The sequence below is a fragment of the Anas acuta genome, chromosome 11 (genome assembly GCF_963932015.1).
Source record: "Anas acuta chromosome 11, bAnaAcu1.1, whole genome shotgun sequence".
In the NCBI taxonomy this organism is placed as follows: domain Eukaryota; kingdom Metazoa; phylum Chordata; class Aves; order Anseriformes; family Anatidae; genus Anas; species Anas acuta.
In genome coordinates this window covers 678,228-693,559 of record NC_088989.1, presented here as the reverse complement: position 1 = coordinate 693,559, position 15,332 = coordinate 678,228, and the positions used below count along the sequence as shown (strand labels likewise).

The window sequence follows — 15,332 nt, the reverse complement described above, 5'->3', positions numbered from 1 at the left end:
AGCCCACCTGAGGTACAAGTGCCCCAGTACCTTAAAGCAAGAGCTGCGCAGCGTGCATTGCTGCCACCCCACTGCCAGGTGGGCACCAACTGTGGGCGCGAGTGGGGCCACAGCTCTGCTGGCCAAGCCCCCAGGAGCTGGCAAACCAAAGCCTCCCCCTGCAGCATTGACAACATTCAGCAGAGTTTGTGTTCACACTTTATTAAATACATCCCAACTGCAGGAGGCCGTTTACTCGTTCTCCTCGCTGCGCAGTCTGGCGTTTGGATTAGTGATCTTGATGGCAAGCTGCGCTGCTCTCTCCACAATCACCTTGCGGTTCTTCGAAGACACGTTGTGAGCGATCTCTGCGCAGTACGACCTGCAGGGAGCGGAGCAGCCTCGTTAGCCTTGAACGGAGTCACAGAGTCACAGCGATCTAACGGCATTACCTGGTACTTTGCTTTGGAGCAGTGCTCCAAGTAGATGGCTGCAGGACATTTCGGCTGGTGTCCTAACAGATGCAAAGCCACAGCTGATGCTGTTTTACCAAACCAGTGCTGTCAGCACCACTTTAATGTGGTGTTTTCACCAGGTGTGAACGTGCCAGCCCCGAGCAGCTTTCTGTACGCCTCCCACCAGTGCATGGCAGCCCTTAGGAAACTGAGGCAGCCCCTGTGCTCTGGGAGCTGCAGCCTCCCAGGTCTCCCCTGTACATCTGCCCCTGACCGTGCTCCCCTCTGCCTCCCCCCAGCACCGTTACGGGGTGGCACCGCAGACTTACTTGTTGCTCATCATGAGCACTTCCAGCTCCTTGACGTTGTGGACCAGGAACTTTCTGAATCCCGTGGGCAGCATGTGCTTCGTCTTCTTGTTGCTCCCATAACCGATGTTGGGCATCAGAATCTGACCCTTGAACCTCCTGCGAACTCGGTTATCGATACCTCTTGGTTTCCGCCAGTTGCGCTGAAGGAATAGGGAAAAAAATGATGCTCAGTTACGAAACCAAATCAGTCTGGAAGCACCCACATGGGAATAGCAGCTTTAGCCAAAACTGACTGGCCTCCAAAGCTACCGACCCCACAGCACGACCCACAGCACCAACACCCGGCCCTAACCCTCCCCAGCCCTGAGGGCAGCCCCGGCTGATTTCCCCGAAGCCATTCAACAGACGGAGCCGCCGCGAGCTTTTACCTTGATCTTGACATAGCGGTCAGACTGGTGCCGGATGAACTTCTTGGTCCTCTTCTTGACGATCTTGGGCTTCACGAGAGGCCTGAGGGCCGGCATGGTGCCTGGGGCAGGGGCAGAGGGAGGCGGCTGAGCAGGGCCTCAGCGCGGAGGCGCCGCCCGCGTGGTGCCGCGTGTGGCTGTGGCAGGGCCGTCTTCCCCCGCCGGCCACCGCGAGGCCCGCGGGGGAATGGGCGCGGCGCTGCCGTCGCTCTGCCTCCCGTTTCCGAGGCCGGCGGAGCACGGGCAGCTCCCCAGCTGCGGTCCGGGGAGGGCCCCGCGCCCCCAACCCCGCCCGGCCTCCCCCCAACCTCCCCCCGTCCCCCGCCACCTCACGGCCGAGCCCCGTCCCCACCGCCCGGTGCCGCCGGGGAGCTCCCGACCCCGCTCCCGGCCCCGCTCGGGGCGCCCCGGTCCCGCTGGCGGCGGGTGGGGGCTCCGGGGGTCCGGGCCGCGGGGGATGGGCGCGGATGGCCCGGGCTGGGCCTCACCGTGCGCGCTGCCGCGGCCGGGCCCGCCGAGAGAGGGAGGCGGCGCCGCCGCGGGGCCTTATGGGGCGGGGGGGAGGTCCTGGCAGGGCGGTACCGCCACGCGCGTGCACGGGACGGGCACCGCCCCCTCGCGGGGCCGCGCAAAGCTCAGCGCCGCCGCCGGGCGGGGCCAACGGGGGGCTCGCTCCGGGGGGAGACGCCCGCGGAGAGGGGCTCGGTGCCGCCCCGCGCCCCCCGCCGCCTGCCCGCGGGTTGTGAAGCTGTCAGGACCTGCCCCGGGAGCGCCCCCTCGCGGCGCATGCGCGAGGCCGCAGCTGGAGCCCGCCCCCCCCCGCCGCGTGAGGCACGCCGGAAGTGACGTAGCGCGGCTCCGCTTCCGGCTCAGGGAACCGCCGGGGGGTGGCGGCCGCGGGGCCCCGGGGGCGGCAACAACAACAACAGAGACACGGGGCTGGGAGCGGCGGGCATTTGTTTATTGATTTATTGATTATTTATTATTAAAACGTTCACTGCCGGGCGCCTCACCGCCACGGGGTGCCCCCGCTCAGCCCACGCCGAGCTGCTGGCGGTTGTCCCGGAGCCAGGCGTGGTACACGTTCAGCTTCTGGTCCTGCGGCTGCACCTGCGGCACGCAACGGCCTGAGACAGGGCCTGGGCCGGCCCCGCCCCGCACCCCCCCACCGCACGAGGCGGCCCCGGCACAGCAGCAGGCCTCCGGGTAACCAGCCCTGCCCAACACGCGGCCTGGCCGGCCGGGACAGCCTGCAGGGACTGCAGAAAGGCCGTGGCAGAGAGCAGAACGCTCCTTCCCCTCCATCCCCCCGACAACAGGATCCCCACAGCAAAGCCCAGTGAAGATGCCTCAGAGGGGTGGCAGCATCCTTCTGGCATTAAGTGTAAGAACCCGACCCTGCACTGCAGCAGGGAGCTGCACCTCACCCCCACCGTGCGGAAAGAAAACGGTAAAAACAGAGAATTACAGAAAAAAAATCAAGGTGATACCAGCCTTGACCTAAAGGCTCAGACTTGTAAAGAGTACACTCAGGGAGTTCAACTAATTCCGCAGCCCACCTGCAGCACACCCCAGCCCAAGCCCCGGCAGAACAGCAGCACCACACACCTCTTTCCATTCGTTGACACAGAAGATCCTGTAGGAGTCGTTCCCGTATTTCCCAATTCCGTGCAGCTCAATGGGGTACTTCCACTGCTTGGTCAGGTACTCATCTAGAACACAGCCACACAGCTCACCACGTGCACACAGATCCTAGAGAGCAGGTCTAAACAAAATGGGCTATCACCCCACATCCATTCTGCAATATTTTAAATAAAAACCACGGCTAGGTTAGCAGTACAAGTCACTCAGTTAAGACAATACGATTACAGCTCTGCACATAAAACCAAAACACCCCAAGGCTGCCTGAGATAAAGCACCACCCACCAGGTGAAACATCACAAGGCACAGTTTGAGAATAACGCTGATTTTCTTGCTAGTCTGATTTTCACCATTCCACAGACTTGTCCAGGAATATACCTGAAAATTTGATTATGGTTTTCGCTCTGAGTGCGTAGAGGCCGAGAGGTTTCAACAGCTCCGCCATTTCCTTCCAGTCCGCGGTTCTGGCTACTTCGGGAGAAGGGTACTTCTCAAGGAACTCCCAGAGCACAGGAATCGCCATTTTACCTACCCAAAGAAATCGTCTCCTTTGATTATCTAGGCTCATTTCTTGAAGTGAGCTTCTGCCGAGGCAGGAGGTGCATATTAAAGATTGCTTTTAACCTCAACACAAGCTAATCTATATTTATTCTTTCATTAATGCCACAAAAAATTGGCAGCTGTCCCGATCCTATGATAACACCACCCAACATTTATACAACACGAAACCGTTTTACTCCATTTACCTGACGTCTTATTGAGAAATATGGTTGCAATGAGCAGCTTCCACGGATCGTGGAAAAGCGTTTCTTGGACCAAGTTAAAAGGAGAACGCGGAGGAGTCCATTTTCTGAGCGCCTTCCTGCGAGGCGGGCTTGGAGCTGCGCACAAATATAACAGAAGAAAATGTGTTGGGCAGTAAAGGATGGAATTACCCACTGGAAGGAAAATAATTACAAAAATGCACTTGTGCAGCAGGTTCAGCACAGCGGGGCAGTGCGTGCGGGTGCAGTAGGGGTGACTCTCACGCTCCCTTTTGCAGAACTGTGCAGGAACATGCGCCCTGCAGCACTGGCACAGCACCAGGGCTGCCCACACGGCCCCACGTGCCGTGCTGTGTACGCTCCCTTGGAAGAGGCCCTCCCTCTATCCCGGCTGTCCCTCCACGGCTCTCCTCACACTCGTGTAAGCACGTGGCCGCAGGGCTCCCCCGCGACAAGCAGAGCACCCCAGTGGGATGAGAACTGCCCCCGAGCCCGCTCACGCTGACACCCCACAGGCATCAGGTCCCAGCAGGATGGCTGCGAGTACAGCCCAGCAGGGCAGGAGGCAGAGCCCTGCTGGGTGGCCAGCCTGAAACTGGGAACATTTCCTGACACACCGCATCCTGAGCCAGCCTGTCCCTCCCCCCAGAGCAGGGTCTGTTTCCCTGGGGAGCACCGTACCTTCCTTACTGTATTTACTTGAGAAATACGGGCTTGTTTTCCTCCTCTCCACCTGTGTTCGGGGGATAGGCTCTTCTGGAAAGAAATAACGCCTCAGCATTACCACGGGAAAAGAAAAACACCTCTTTTGCTATCACGCCTCACATTTCCTTTCAGTTGTGATGGGGATGTGAGGGTTTCAGGCAGGAGTGCACAAGAGCAGCGTGCTGCAGGTGTGAGAAAAGCCTTGGGATGATAAACACTGCCTTGCTGTGGCCTGGGAAGCCGGGCTCAGACTAGAGCCAGGAATCAAGCACTGCCCGCACGCTGCGGCACCAGCCCGGCTGTGAGCAGCCGCTTCCACGGAGCACACCGGGCAGCGGGGCAGGGCACCAAGGGGTCGGTGCAGGGGGGGAACGGGAGCGCCCCGTGCAGCCGGGGGGGGCCGGCAGCGGGCCCGGCTGTGCTCCCTGCAGGGCCAGAGGCGGGCCGGGTGCAGGTGCAGGAGCCGCTCGGTGTCACTGCGGTGTCACTGCGGGCAGCTCTGTGCGGCCCCGGAGCCCCCCGGGGCAGGGGGCAGGGCCATGCCCGTACCTGGCGGCGCTGCGGGGCCGCTCCCCGCGTCGGGCTCCGCAGAGGGCTCCCCGCCAGGGCCGTGCTCCGCGCCCGGCCGCCCCCGGGGCCTCAGGCTCCGCGTCCCCGCGGCCCGGGCGGGGCTCCCCGCTGCAGCGCGGCTGCGGGCCCGGCTCCTCTTCCGCCCGCCTCCGCCCGGCCCCGCAGCGCTCGGGGCGCCGCCGGCCTCATCGCAGCGCGCCCCGCGGCCGCTCCCCGCCGCTCCCGGGACAGCCGCGGGCGCGCCTCGGCGTGGGCCCGGCACGGAGGCGGCGCGCACCGAGACCCCGACACCGGCCCCGCCGCCCCCCCCAGCTCCCGGGCCCGCGCCACCCGCAGCCGCCCCGCGCGCCGCGCGCTGTGACGTCACGCCACCGCCGCCCGTCGCCATGCGGGCCCCGCCCTCGCGCGGCGGCGGGAAATCCTCGGCACCGCGGTCACGTGACCCCTAGGCCCCGCCCCCTCCCGGCGCGGCCCCGCCTTCGCCGCGCGTGCGCGCTGCGGCCCGGCCGCCGGCAGCCCCCTGCCGCCAGGTGCCCCCTGCCGCCCGCCGGGCCTCGCTGCGCATGCGCGTTGCCAGGGCACCGGGCGGCGGCGCGGCCCGGCCCGGCCCGATCCCTCCCGGCCCGTCCCGGCCATGCGGGCCGCGCTGACCTGGCGCGACCAGGCGGAGCACTGGTGAGCGGCCCCGCGGCCACGGCCCCGGCCCGGGCAGCGCCGAGCCCAGCCCAGCCCAGCCCAGCCGAGCCGCCGGCACCGTGCCGGGCCGTGCCGCGGCCCCGGGCCCGTTCCGGCCGCCCCTGGCTCACCCCGCGCTGTTTGTCTCTCCCGCAGCATTTATGACCTGGCCTTCAAGCCCGACGGCTCTCAGCTGATAATCGCTGCTGGGAACAGGCTCCTGGTAGGGCAGCGGCTGCGGCCCCGTTCCCCGCAGTTAGGGCTGCACGAGCGCGATCCCTCACACGGCACCCGAGGATTCCGCCCCCCCGCACCCCCTCACCTCTGGTGCTGCAGCCCGGGGCCTGCAGTGCATTAACCGGGCTCTGCACAGCGCCCCGAGGCTCCTTACCGTGTCTTGCCCGGCTGCAGGCTCGGTTTCGCACAGTAACGGACCCGTTGCTCCTGGCGATTTGTGCTCACACCTCACGGAGCAGCTGGCGACCCGCTGACCCGGGCAGTGTGCCGTGCAGGCTCTGCTCCCACACGAAAATCTCTGAAACACAAATTTATGGCCGTGCCTTGAGAGCGGCCTCAAGCAGGGCTCCCAGCACGCTCCCTGGCTCAGCGTGCCTGCTGCTCGCCCCTCAGCGAGACCTGCTCACCGTCTCCTCCAAAGCTTTCGGGTGGGATGGGTGTGAGACCAGCCGGGGTGGCGGGATGGATTGCACAGCTGCCGAGAGGTGGCTGGAGCTGAAGGAAGGCAGGCTCCTGAATCCCCAGCACTCACAGAGCGGTACACTTAGCGATGGTCCTCCCAGCAGCTTACTGGGCTTAAACATTCCTAATGTGAGGAAGGAAGGGGATGAAGTAAGGTGGACAGGACAAACGACTCGTTTGGAAATTTCATTTGTGCGTGTGTTTTTCTAATGCTTAGTGTTCTTTCTTTCAAAATGTTGGAAGAGAAGCATTACATTAAGGAAAACTGCTTTTCCATTTAAAATGCCTGGTTTTGTGTGAATTGTATTGCATGCAAAAATAAAAACAAAAGCAGATACAATTTTGTTGATCTTAGGTAATTTAGTGCCATAGTCCTCATTTGGAAGGTAACTGTTTTTTTCCTGTTTATACAGGTATATGATACTTCTGATGGAACCTTAATTCAACCTTTGAAAGGTCATAAGGACACGGTATACTGTGTGGCTTATGCTAAAGATGGTAAATACCCCTTTTTTAGGATAGCATCAGTTCGTTTTGTAAAGTGCATATTATCTCCCATTTCTTACCACAAATTGGTAACGAATTCAGGGTTGTTCTAGTAACAGCGTTTTGAACATGTGTGCATGTGGTGTTTCGTTTTGTTTCTTTGTTTTTAATCGGGAGTTCGAAATGCCTCACAAATGCTACATGCAGAAGGAACGACTCTTTTTTTACATGTAAGGCTACCTGTTAATCCAGGAGCTGTAGTCCCCACCTCCCCTCCCATGACACGTCCGGAGGTAATGTCAGGAGTAGGCTTACCCTAGAGATCCCCCTTTCTAGTACTCCACTTGCCTTGAATTTTTGTTCCAGTAGTTCCTCTCCTCAAAGCTTCCCAATCTTCTGATCCTTCGTATGTTAGCGTGCTCAGTACAGGTCATCTTACACTTCTGGTTTGTTCGTTGCTTCTGGTGCTCATTCCGTGAGGAAGTACTGCGTGTGGATTCAAAGGACTTACTCTCAAATACTAATATTTAAGTTAGAGCCAATGCCTTTGAAAATATGTCACATTTCTCTTGACACTGGTAACAAATCTTCAACGCGTGACTGGCAGCATTGGAAAGGCCATCTCCTTGCTTGCATTACTGGGCTTTAATGAGGCAGTCTCCGAAGGAGTATCAAAATAAAGCCACTGGAATTTCACATAGAGAAGTGCAACCACATCAAGACACTCACAGTGTTAGGCCCGTTATTATTTGAGCCTCGTCCAGTTCAAGAACATCTTGCTCTCTATTTGGTTGAATACTTGGAGTGCAAAGGATTCTTGTGTATGCGATTTAAATTATATTTAATTCCTAGGCAAACGTTTTGCGTCTGGCTCAGCTGATAAAAGTGTGATAATTTGGACTTCAAAGTTAGAAGGAATTCTGAAATACACGTAAGTGATGCCTTTTAATTCTGTGCGCCTCAAATACAGCTTCTGATTATGCACCCTGCTGTCAAAGAGTAAGTGATGAGAGAGTTGGAAGAAGGTTAACTAAGGTCAGAGAAAATGCCAGTGGCTAATGGGAGAGGGAAGAGGAAAAGAATAGTCAAAGTACCTGAATGAGGCAGGAAAGCAATTAAAGGCATTACAGAGGGCGGGAAGGCTTAGATTAATCTCTCAATTTAGAGAGCTGGCAAAGAACTAGGGAAACTTTGTAGGTTGAGATGAAATGAAACGGAATATAACTGATCTGTGTAATAAACCAACTTAATACAGAACTAGGTCAAAGACCAAACTGAAGGTAAGGTTTGGTACTTTTTTTCTCAGTGTACTTCCATATTTCTCTTGCTATGTTTAATATGTCATCTCTTTTAAGCTACATCTTCAAATTCTGTTTCTGAATGTGTGTGTACAATTATTACTAGTTATTATACACGAGCGACTGCACTAGTTCGGAGCATACCCAAGCATGCTTAGGGTTTGGATATAACCTTTAATCACATCTCACAAACCACCACCTACATACGTTTTTAGCTGATCTCGATGAAACGCAGTGAATCGTGCCATGCAGAGACAATTTTTTCAGGTTTTATTATGGATTTAGTTTACAGTAATTGCAGATTAATTTGATGTAATACAAGCTGATCAAGTTATTTCTGCCATCTGGTGAGCCTTGCTGCTATCTCGCTGAAAGTCAGAAAAAGGCACTTAAGAGTGACTTACTGAAATGCGATTGTAACTTCATTCTAGGCATAATGACTCTATACAGTGCGTTTCATACAATCCTCTTACTCATCAGTTGGCATCCTGCTCTTCCAGTGATTTTGGTATGTCTTCTCCTCACTTTTCCATTAAGTCACTGAATTCCATAAAAGCTGTATAGCTAAGCTAACCACAGATATGTACGGCTCTTTCTGTCCAGGAGAGATATGTTAGCTAAAGTTAAGTAACATTAGATTCTTAATTATATCATTTAAAAGCAGTCAGAGAGGACTATGTAGTGACATGTCCTAGAATAAAATGTACTTTTACTGTGATTTTTCCAGAGAAACCCTTCCTCTATTAGATATTTCCCCCTTTACTGATTATATAATGTGTATTTAAATGTCCTTCTAACAGTGATTGAGACTTTGATGACTTCGAAGTCCAAACTGAATTTTCTGACAATATTATTTTCTAATCTGAAGACTGGTGAAAGCTTACTTATAATTTACTTTGGCTTCTTGTTTGTTTTTATCAAGGTTTGTGGTCTCCTGAACAGAAGTCAGTTTCTAAACATAAAGCTAGCAGTAAGATTACTTGCTGTAGGTAAGTTTTAATAATTACCTGTATCATTTACATTAGTTTCAGTACAAATGGTTCAAATAATATGAAAGCTTAAAGGAAAAAAGTTCAAGCAAAGTAGTTCAATGTTTGTCAAGACAGCGCACCCAGTATGAGTGGGGCTCTCCCAGCTTGCTGAGTAGTAGCATTGCGTATTTTATGCTGCTCTGCCATTTTCATTATTAAAATATTTTAATGGTATGTAGAATGCTCCAGTAGAAATAAGACTAATACTCATCAAAGATGAGTTGTTCTTTCTTGTGTTGTCTTCTCAGAGAGCTGCTTTGTTTGTTTGTTTGTTTCACTTTAAATAGTAAATGGTCTGGGAGGTTTATTTGGTACTGTTAAAACAAACCCTGTCAGAAAGTACCAGGGAGGTGCTCTGGTTTTGAGCTGGTGTCTTAATTTCTCTCTCCATCTGTTTAGCCAACTTGTGCAGTAACAGCACAAGGAAGTTGGAGGAAAGATAATTACACACTTTTTTGCAGAGCTGTTCGTCTTCCGTGTTGTTGGTATTTGCAGAAGGTGATACTACTTTCGTGGGGAACCAGAAGCAAGGCTATACTAATTTGTGTAAAGTCATCCAGCTTACTACAGTAGAGACAAGCATAGAAGCAGGTCTCCTCTAACCCAGCACCATGCAGTTTCCGTGTTCTAAATGTAGCTTTTAAAAGTCTGGTCTACTGTCAACGATCTCATTCTCAAAAATGTATGTGTTAATTAGCACCATAGAAGTATGGCAAGCAGATGATATCTTTATTTTTTTTTCTGCTTTATTTGTGTGTGTAATAAAATGTTCTTGCTGTGAACTGCGTGCTGGTGCCGTAAATGGGGATTTAGGTGCATAAACAAATTGTAAGGATTACTGGCTATATCCCAGATCTCCCTTTTAGAAATATATTTCAATCTCTTGTCCCTATTTGAGTATGCTGTACCATGTTACCTTCCTGATGCTTGTTTTTAGTAGTTTGCTCTTCTGTATGTGTATGTTTTATCAGCTGGACAAATGATGGCCAGTACCTTGCTTTGGGGATGTTCAATGGCATTGTCAGCATACGGAATAAAAATGGTGAAGAGAAAGTTAAAATAGAGCGTACAGGGGGCGTTTCATCTCCAATATGGTCAATTTGTTGGAATCCATCCAGGTAAATAACTTAATTCTTCCTGTTTTTTCATGCTGACCAGCTAATTCTTGCTAGCAGGTAGACTGATGGCAGGAAGGCTTGACTTTCAACCTGCTGGAACAGATTAATGGCAAATATGTTACTTCTTTTATTTTTTAGTGATTGTGTATTGGGGTTTGTCTTTGCCAGTGTTTAATTACATGGATAAACTGGGAACAAATTCTGCTTAGGTATCATAAACATTTCTTTTGTCTTTGTTGCTTGGATTGGGGGAGGGAGGGGAGAACCTGTTTGCACTTCAATTCAGAGGCAATGCTGTGACATATATGTGAATAAACAATTGCTATTGCAGTAGGTGGGAGAGATTTTGGAGCAGAGCAGATCAACAAGAGGAGTCAGATAACAGCCATGTAGAGGAGATACCAGAATTGAAATCCAGGCCTGGCAATAGACACTGTAGTGAGACACAGGTAGAAGACCAGCAGGAAGAAGTGAATTTCAGCTTGTGAGTGAAATTACATTGTGGATTTCAGCTTGTGAGTGAAATTACAAAGGCACATACATACATACATACAGATACATCCATCTGTATTACCCAGTAGAGTGATTTACAAAAAGCAGCAAAGGCAAAGAGTATTTATGCAGGTTGCAAACCAGGTATTCAAAAGTTAGGAAATCCAGGATTACGAGTTGCTGGTACAGTACTAATTTATTCTGCCAGTATGTGTTCATTGTGAGATACTTCTTAAGCGTGTGATAGCAGGTTGTTTTTTCTCACAAATGCATACCTTGCGCATTGAGCAAAGGGAAGGCTTACTGAGCAGTTAGCTTTTCAGGAGCTTTTTTGTTTTCTTTTTTTTTTTCAGCTTAGGGTTAGAAGCATTATTTGCAGCAGAATGCTCAGATTTCCATCTCCCTTCTTCCTAAGCAAGACTGTAGAGAAGGTGACTCTAACGTTTTGTTCCAAGCTGCACAGATCGTGTCAGAGTACCAAAGTTAACAAATTTGGTACTGAACCCTTTCCTCACTATGCTGCTGGTCTGGCAGGAACAATTTCCTTTTCTGCCTTGTGTTCTCATAGCTGTAGTTGTTTTGCTAAGCTGTATTGTTTTTGACATTATGGTGACTTTACACTACTGTAGCTAAGGTCAGAATCTGGGCCCAGGTGCTTCATTTGTTTAAAAGGACCACTAGTTTCACGGTACCTGCTACTTACACAGCAGAATCAAGCTTTTCAGTTATTCCTGTAAAGGAGACTGATTTTTCCTTTGTCTCTAAGCTGTCTTCCTCAGTTTTAAATGGTAAGATTTCTCTGCTGTACTTTCATTTGGTGGTTGTAGGTTTTTGTTACTGCTTTGTTTGTTTGTTTTGAGTAATTTGAAATATATTCTGCTATCCTATTACTTGGTTCTGTTGCTCTAAGAAATTTACAATTAAGTTACGATAAAAATTGCCATTAACTTTTTTTGTTGTCCTTAGAGATGAACGCAATGATACTTTAGCTGTAGCCGATTGGGGTCAAAAGCTTTCCTTTTATCAACTTAGTGGCAAACAGGTATGTTTTTGGAAGGTGGTATGGTATTTCTGATTCTGCTTTGTGTACTGTATACAAAATACTTGTATTAAGGCTTTATTAGCTGCATTAAATGTTTTCTGCTCTCCAGGCCTATAATGAATCTGTCATTCCCCACCACCTCACCCCCCCCCCACCCCCAACCAGATTTTTCTCTAGCTCTTGTGTCTCCTGTGGCAACTCAGCTACTGTCTTAAAATTCTTGTATTAATGCCTTTACAGCTTGTGTGACTTTTGGATGTAATTTAGAACTGCCTTTTGGAATATTAAGATAGACAATAAGTATTGAAAAGTTGTGCGTGGCTGGAGAGATGAGGAGAACGGTCTTAGACAGCAGTTGCCACTAAGAAAAAGATCCTTGCGTTTATATTCACCTGTTATTGCTGCCTTGGGAAGATACGAAACGATCCTTTTGTTAATATTTTTTACTTATGTATTTTTATTTTCCCTCCTAGATTGGGAAGGACAGAGTGCTCAATTTTGACCCTTGCTGTGTCAGCTATTTTACTAAGGGAGAGTATATTTTACTGGGAGGTTCCGATAAACAAGTTTCACTCTTCACGAAGGATGGTGTGCGTCTTGGAACCATAGGAGAGCAAAGTAGCTGGGTGTGGACGTGCAAAGCTAAACCAGACTCCAACTATGTGGTGAGTAGGTACATTTTACTGATATTTCCACAGACAGTGAGCCATAAGGCAAGGCCATACATTTTCAAATTCATTTGTCTAGTCTGTATGTCCCTAGTGAGACAACAGAACCTAAACACTGTTTAGTGAGCTCCTAAAATATTTCAGCTCACACTGAAATTAAAAATATCCTGCAGAAGTAAAACGTGGGCTGCAGTATGGCAGTAAATGAGTGTCATTCTTGCTTTCAGATGGTAAGCATTTGCTGCATTTTGATTTACAAAGAGGAGGGTTTGGGAATGGAGGAGAAGGAGGAGGGGAAAAAAATGATAATGACTTCTAAGTCGACCAAATCTAGTTCTATGATGGGAAGAAAATGTTTGAGTTCTGTTTCTATTAAGAGTTTCTAGCTTTATACCTTGTGGAAAATACCAGCAGGGCAACTGTTAGTCATAAATGCTGCAGTCTGCTAATACACAAATGTTAAGAGATGCAGAGAAGATTTAAAACAAACAAACAAAAAACACTAAAACCACCACCATAAGAAAACAAACAAAAACAACAACCCAAAACATAAATCAAGTCTATGATAGCATCAGTCCTTGCTTTGCACTACAAAGGTCAACAGCGTTTCTGACACTGTTTTAGTACAAGTAACCTGTAATTGCTTTCAGTCTATACATTATGCAGGAAAAGGAACATAATGCTCATAAATACTGCAAGTTTTGCCAATTCTCACCTACATGTACCAATTAACTAAAATTATTTTCTCCTCGTGTTCAGGCAGTAGGGTGCCAGGATGGAACAATATCCTTTTATCAGTTGATTTTCAGCACTGTTCATGGACTTTATAAAGATCGCTATGCTTACAGAGACAGCATGACTGATGTTATTGTCCAACACCTCATCACTGAACAAAAAGGTAATTTCACACTTCCAGGCCAAAGCTTCAATCTTGTTACTTTTTTTTTTTAATATCCATCAGAACACTTGGAATACATGCTTCATCTACCAGTCAGATTGTTGGCACTTTCACAGTAAAATTGAGGATCCTTTTTGCAGGATGAGAGTGCAAACTTGGGTTCTGGAGGATTAGTGCTGACAAGCTTAATGAAAGATATGGGGATTTGAAAGGATGATGAGAGGGGCAGAAGCTTTTAAGATAAGATTTTAATCTGTGCAAATGAGATAAAAATACCTATATATATATATTTATATTGTGGTGTTTTTTTTTTTGTTTGTTTGTTTGTTTTTTGTTTTTTACTTGCAACCTCAACAGTTTGTGCTGATTTTTATTTTTGTGCTAATTTGGCTTTTTATGGGAAGGGATCAAATACTGGTCAGGAATGTGCAGTTGAAAAAAAGAAAAAGTGGAGGAAGATGACCTTCTATCCACATAACAATTTATATAGATGCAGAAAAACAAACATATCCTAGCAGCAATCTGCTGTTAAATGTAGGTGCTTCAGAAAAAATAAATTTTATCTTTATAATGATTTTTTCTGACTTAGTCTGTTATTTCATGTGAGCCTATACTGTTTTCTTTGTTTTTCTTTCCCTCTAGTTAGAATAAAATGCAGAGAGCTTGTAAAGAAAATTGCAATCTACAAAAACAGATTAGCCATCCAGATGCCAGAGAAAATCTTGATTTATGAGCTATACTCAGATGATTCTTCAGATATGTATTATCGGGTGAAGGAAAAAATAGTAAAGAAATTTGAATGCAACTTGCTGGTTGTATGTTCAGATCACATAATTTTATGCCAGGTATGTGCCTTAAAATTAAAAGTAGTTTTGGGGTATATTCAGACTTGAAGGTAGCTTTCCAAAGAGCTGGTAGGAAAAGTTTAATATCTTAAGGGGAAGAACTGTACGGGTTTGCACTCTTAGACAATACAACGTGTAGTGCTGTTACCATGTACAGCGCCCACATTGTAAGCTATGCCTGTGGCATGCCGCAGGCAGCTCTGCTTCAGTAAAACAGTTGCCATAGAGAACTGTAGCACCCAATGCAGGGAAACCTTTGGGCAAAGGTGAGCTGCAAAAGCAGGTGTTTTTTTTGTTGTTTTTGCTTGTTTGTTTGTTCATAGCACTAAGAAGCCTTAAAGAATTCACTCTGTTAAATTGACTGACATTCTGATTTTTTTGTTTGTGAAATAGGCACACCCAGTATAGGTAAAAATGCAAAACCTCAGAGGCACAAAGTTTTTTTCTTTATGCAGTATTGTGTACATTACTGTGTCTTTAGGAGAAAAGATTGCAGTGCCTCTCATTTAGTGGCGTTAAAGAACGGGAATGGCTGATGGAATCTCTTATTCGTTACATTAAAGTAATTGGAGGACCTCCAGGAAGAGAAGGCCTCTTAGTTGGTCTAAAGAATGGTCAGGTAACACATAACGTCTGGTATGTGTCTTTTCACTGAAAATAAAACCTGTTTCATGCTCTTTGGGGGAGACCTTTAAGAGCAGCATGTTTTCTCATAACCTAAAATTTTATTTGACTGAATCTCATCTTGTGTTTAAAAATGCTTGCTTCTTTCTTTCATTTTCTCTGGATACAAAATTTATGCAAACTTGCTTGACTTTTAAGCCCATATGTTGCTAGAACAACTGACAAAAACAGAGGTCTTGGTGAACTGGGAGAACATTTGTCATTGGAGGGGTGGTGGTGTGCGTGTGTGTGTCCTCTGAGAGCTGCAAACTGGAGCCCACAGATACTGATGTTAAGGACAGAAGTAGAAAGGAATTTGAGATCTTTAGTGTCTTCTGTATCAATGTTATACTTTCCTTTAGTCATATATTAATGTAATTGTTAAAGCGGAGGATTAAAAATTTCAGGATGCTTAGCAAATGTCCTATTTGTGTGGGCTTGCAAGCTAGAGTATGTCTGGAAACAAGTCTTGAATTTCAAGATACCTCAGACTGGAAGCCTTTTTTTAATTTTATTTTACAATTT

At 48.9% G+C, this 15,332-nt stretch overlaps 3 protein-coding genes across 8 annotated transcripts in view; 1 reads left to right on the top strand and 2 right to left on the bottom strand.

Moving 5' to 3' along the window:
- Positions 1-185: 185 nt before the first annotated feature.
- Positions 186-1,853, bottom strand: RPL32 (ribosomal protein L32). 2 transcript variants are annotated; one of them, XM_068694891.1, is made up of 4 exons: positions 1,701-1,853; positions 1,174-1,274; positions 764-945; positions 186-361 (listed from the first exon to the last, which is right to left on the bottom strand). In XM_068694891.1, the coding sequence occupies exons 2-4, from the start codon at positions 1,267-1,269 to the stop codon at positions 232-234; spliced, it is 408 nt and encodes a 135-aa protein (XP_068550992.1). In that variant the 5' UTR covers positions 1,270-1,274; positions 1,701-1,853; the 3' UTR covers positions 186-231. The 2 variants fall into 2 exon arrangements, with proteins under 2 accessions (XP_068550992.1, XP_068550993.1); XM_068694892.1 differs by lacking the exon at positions 1,701-1,853 and adding an exon at positions 1,541-1,565.
- Positions 1,854-2,152: 299 nt separating this feature from the next.
- MBD4 (methyl-CpG binding domain 4, DNA glycosylase) lies at positions 2,153-5,308 on the bottom strand. Its single transcript, XM_068694888.1, has 6 exons — positions 4,872-5,308; positions 4,299-4,373; positions 3,600-3,734; positions 3,232-3,381; positions 2,821-2,924; positions 2,153-2,322 (listed from the first exon to the last, which is right to left on the bottom strand). Exons 1-6 carry the CDS (start codon positions 5,278-5,280, stop codon positions 2,245-2,247), a joined length of 951 nt encoding a protein of 316 aa, XP_068550989.1. The 5' UTR covers positions 5,281-5,308; the 3' UTR covers positions 2,153-2,244.
- A 100-nt stretch (positions 5,309-5,408) lies between these two features.
- The window catches only part of IFT122 (intraflagellar transport 122), a 32,488-nt gene continuing 22,564 nt past the window's right edge, over positions 5,409-15,332 (top strand). For 4 of the 5 annotated variants that reach the window (XR_011100450.1, XR_011100449.1, XM_068694887.1 and 1 more), the window contains exons 1-13: positions 5,409-5,567; positions 5,724-5,790; positions 6,680-6,764; positions 7,605-7,683; positions 8,482-8,558; positions 8,973-9,039; positions 10,053-10,199; positions 10,531-10,683; positions 11,658-11,733; positions 12,207-12,398; positions 13,161-13,299; positions 13,942-14,144; positions 14,626-14,763. Coding sequence is in view for 3 of the 5 variants with exons in the window: in XM_068694887.1 (XP_068550988.1) it covers positions 5,527-5,567; positions 5,724-5,790; positions 6,680-6,764; positions 7,605-7,683; positions 8,482-8,558; positions 8,973-9,039; positions 10,053-10,199; positions 10,531-10,683; positions 11,658-11,733; positions 12,207-12,398; positions 13,161-13,299; positions 13,942-14,144; positions 14,626-14,763 (1,464 nt within the window). In the remaining 2 variants the exon portion in view is untranslated. The remainder of the gene's footprint in view (positions 5,568-5,723; positions 5,791-6,679; positions 6,765-7,604; positions 7,684-8,481; positions 8,559-8,972; positions 9,040-10,052; positions 10,200-10,530; positions 10,684-11,657; positions 11,734-12,206; positions 12,399-13,160; positions 13,300-13,941; positions 14,145-14,625; positions 14,764-15,332) is intronic. The other variant, XM_068694886.1, reaches the window with a different exon arrangement.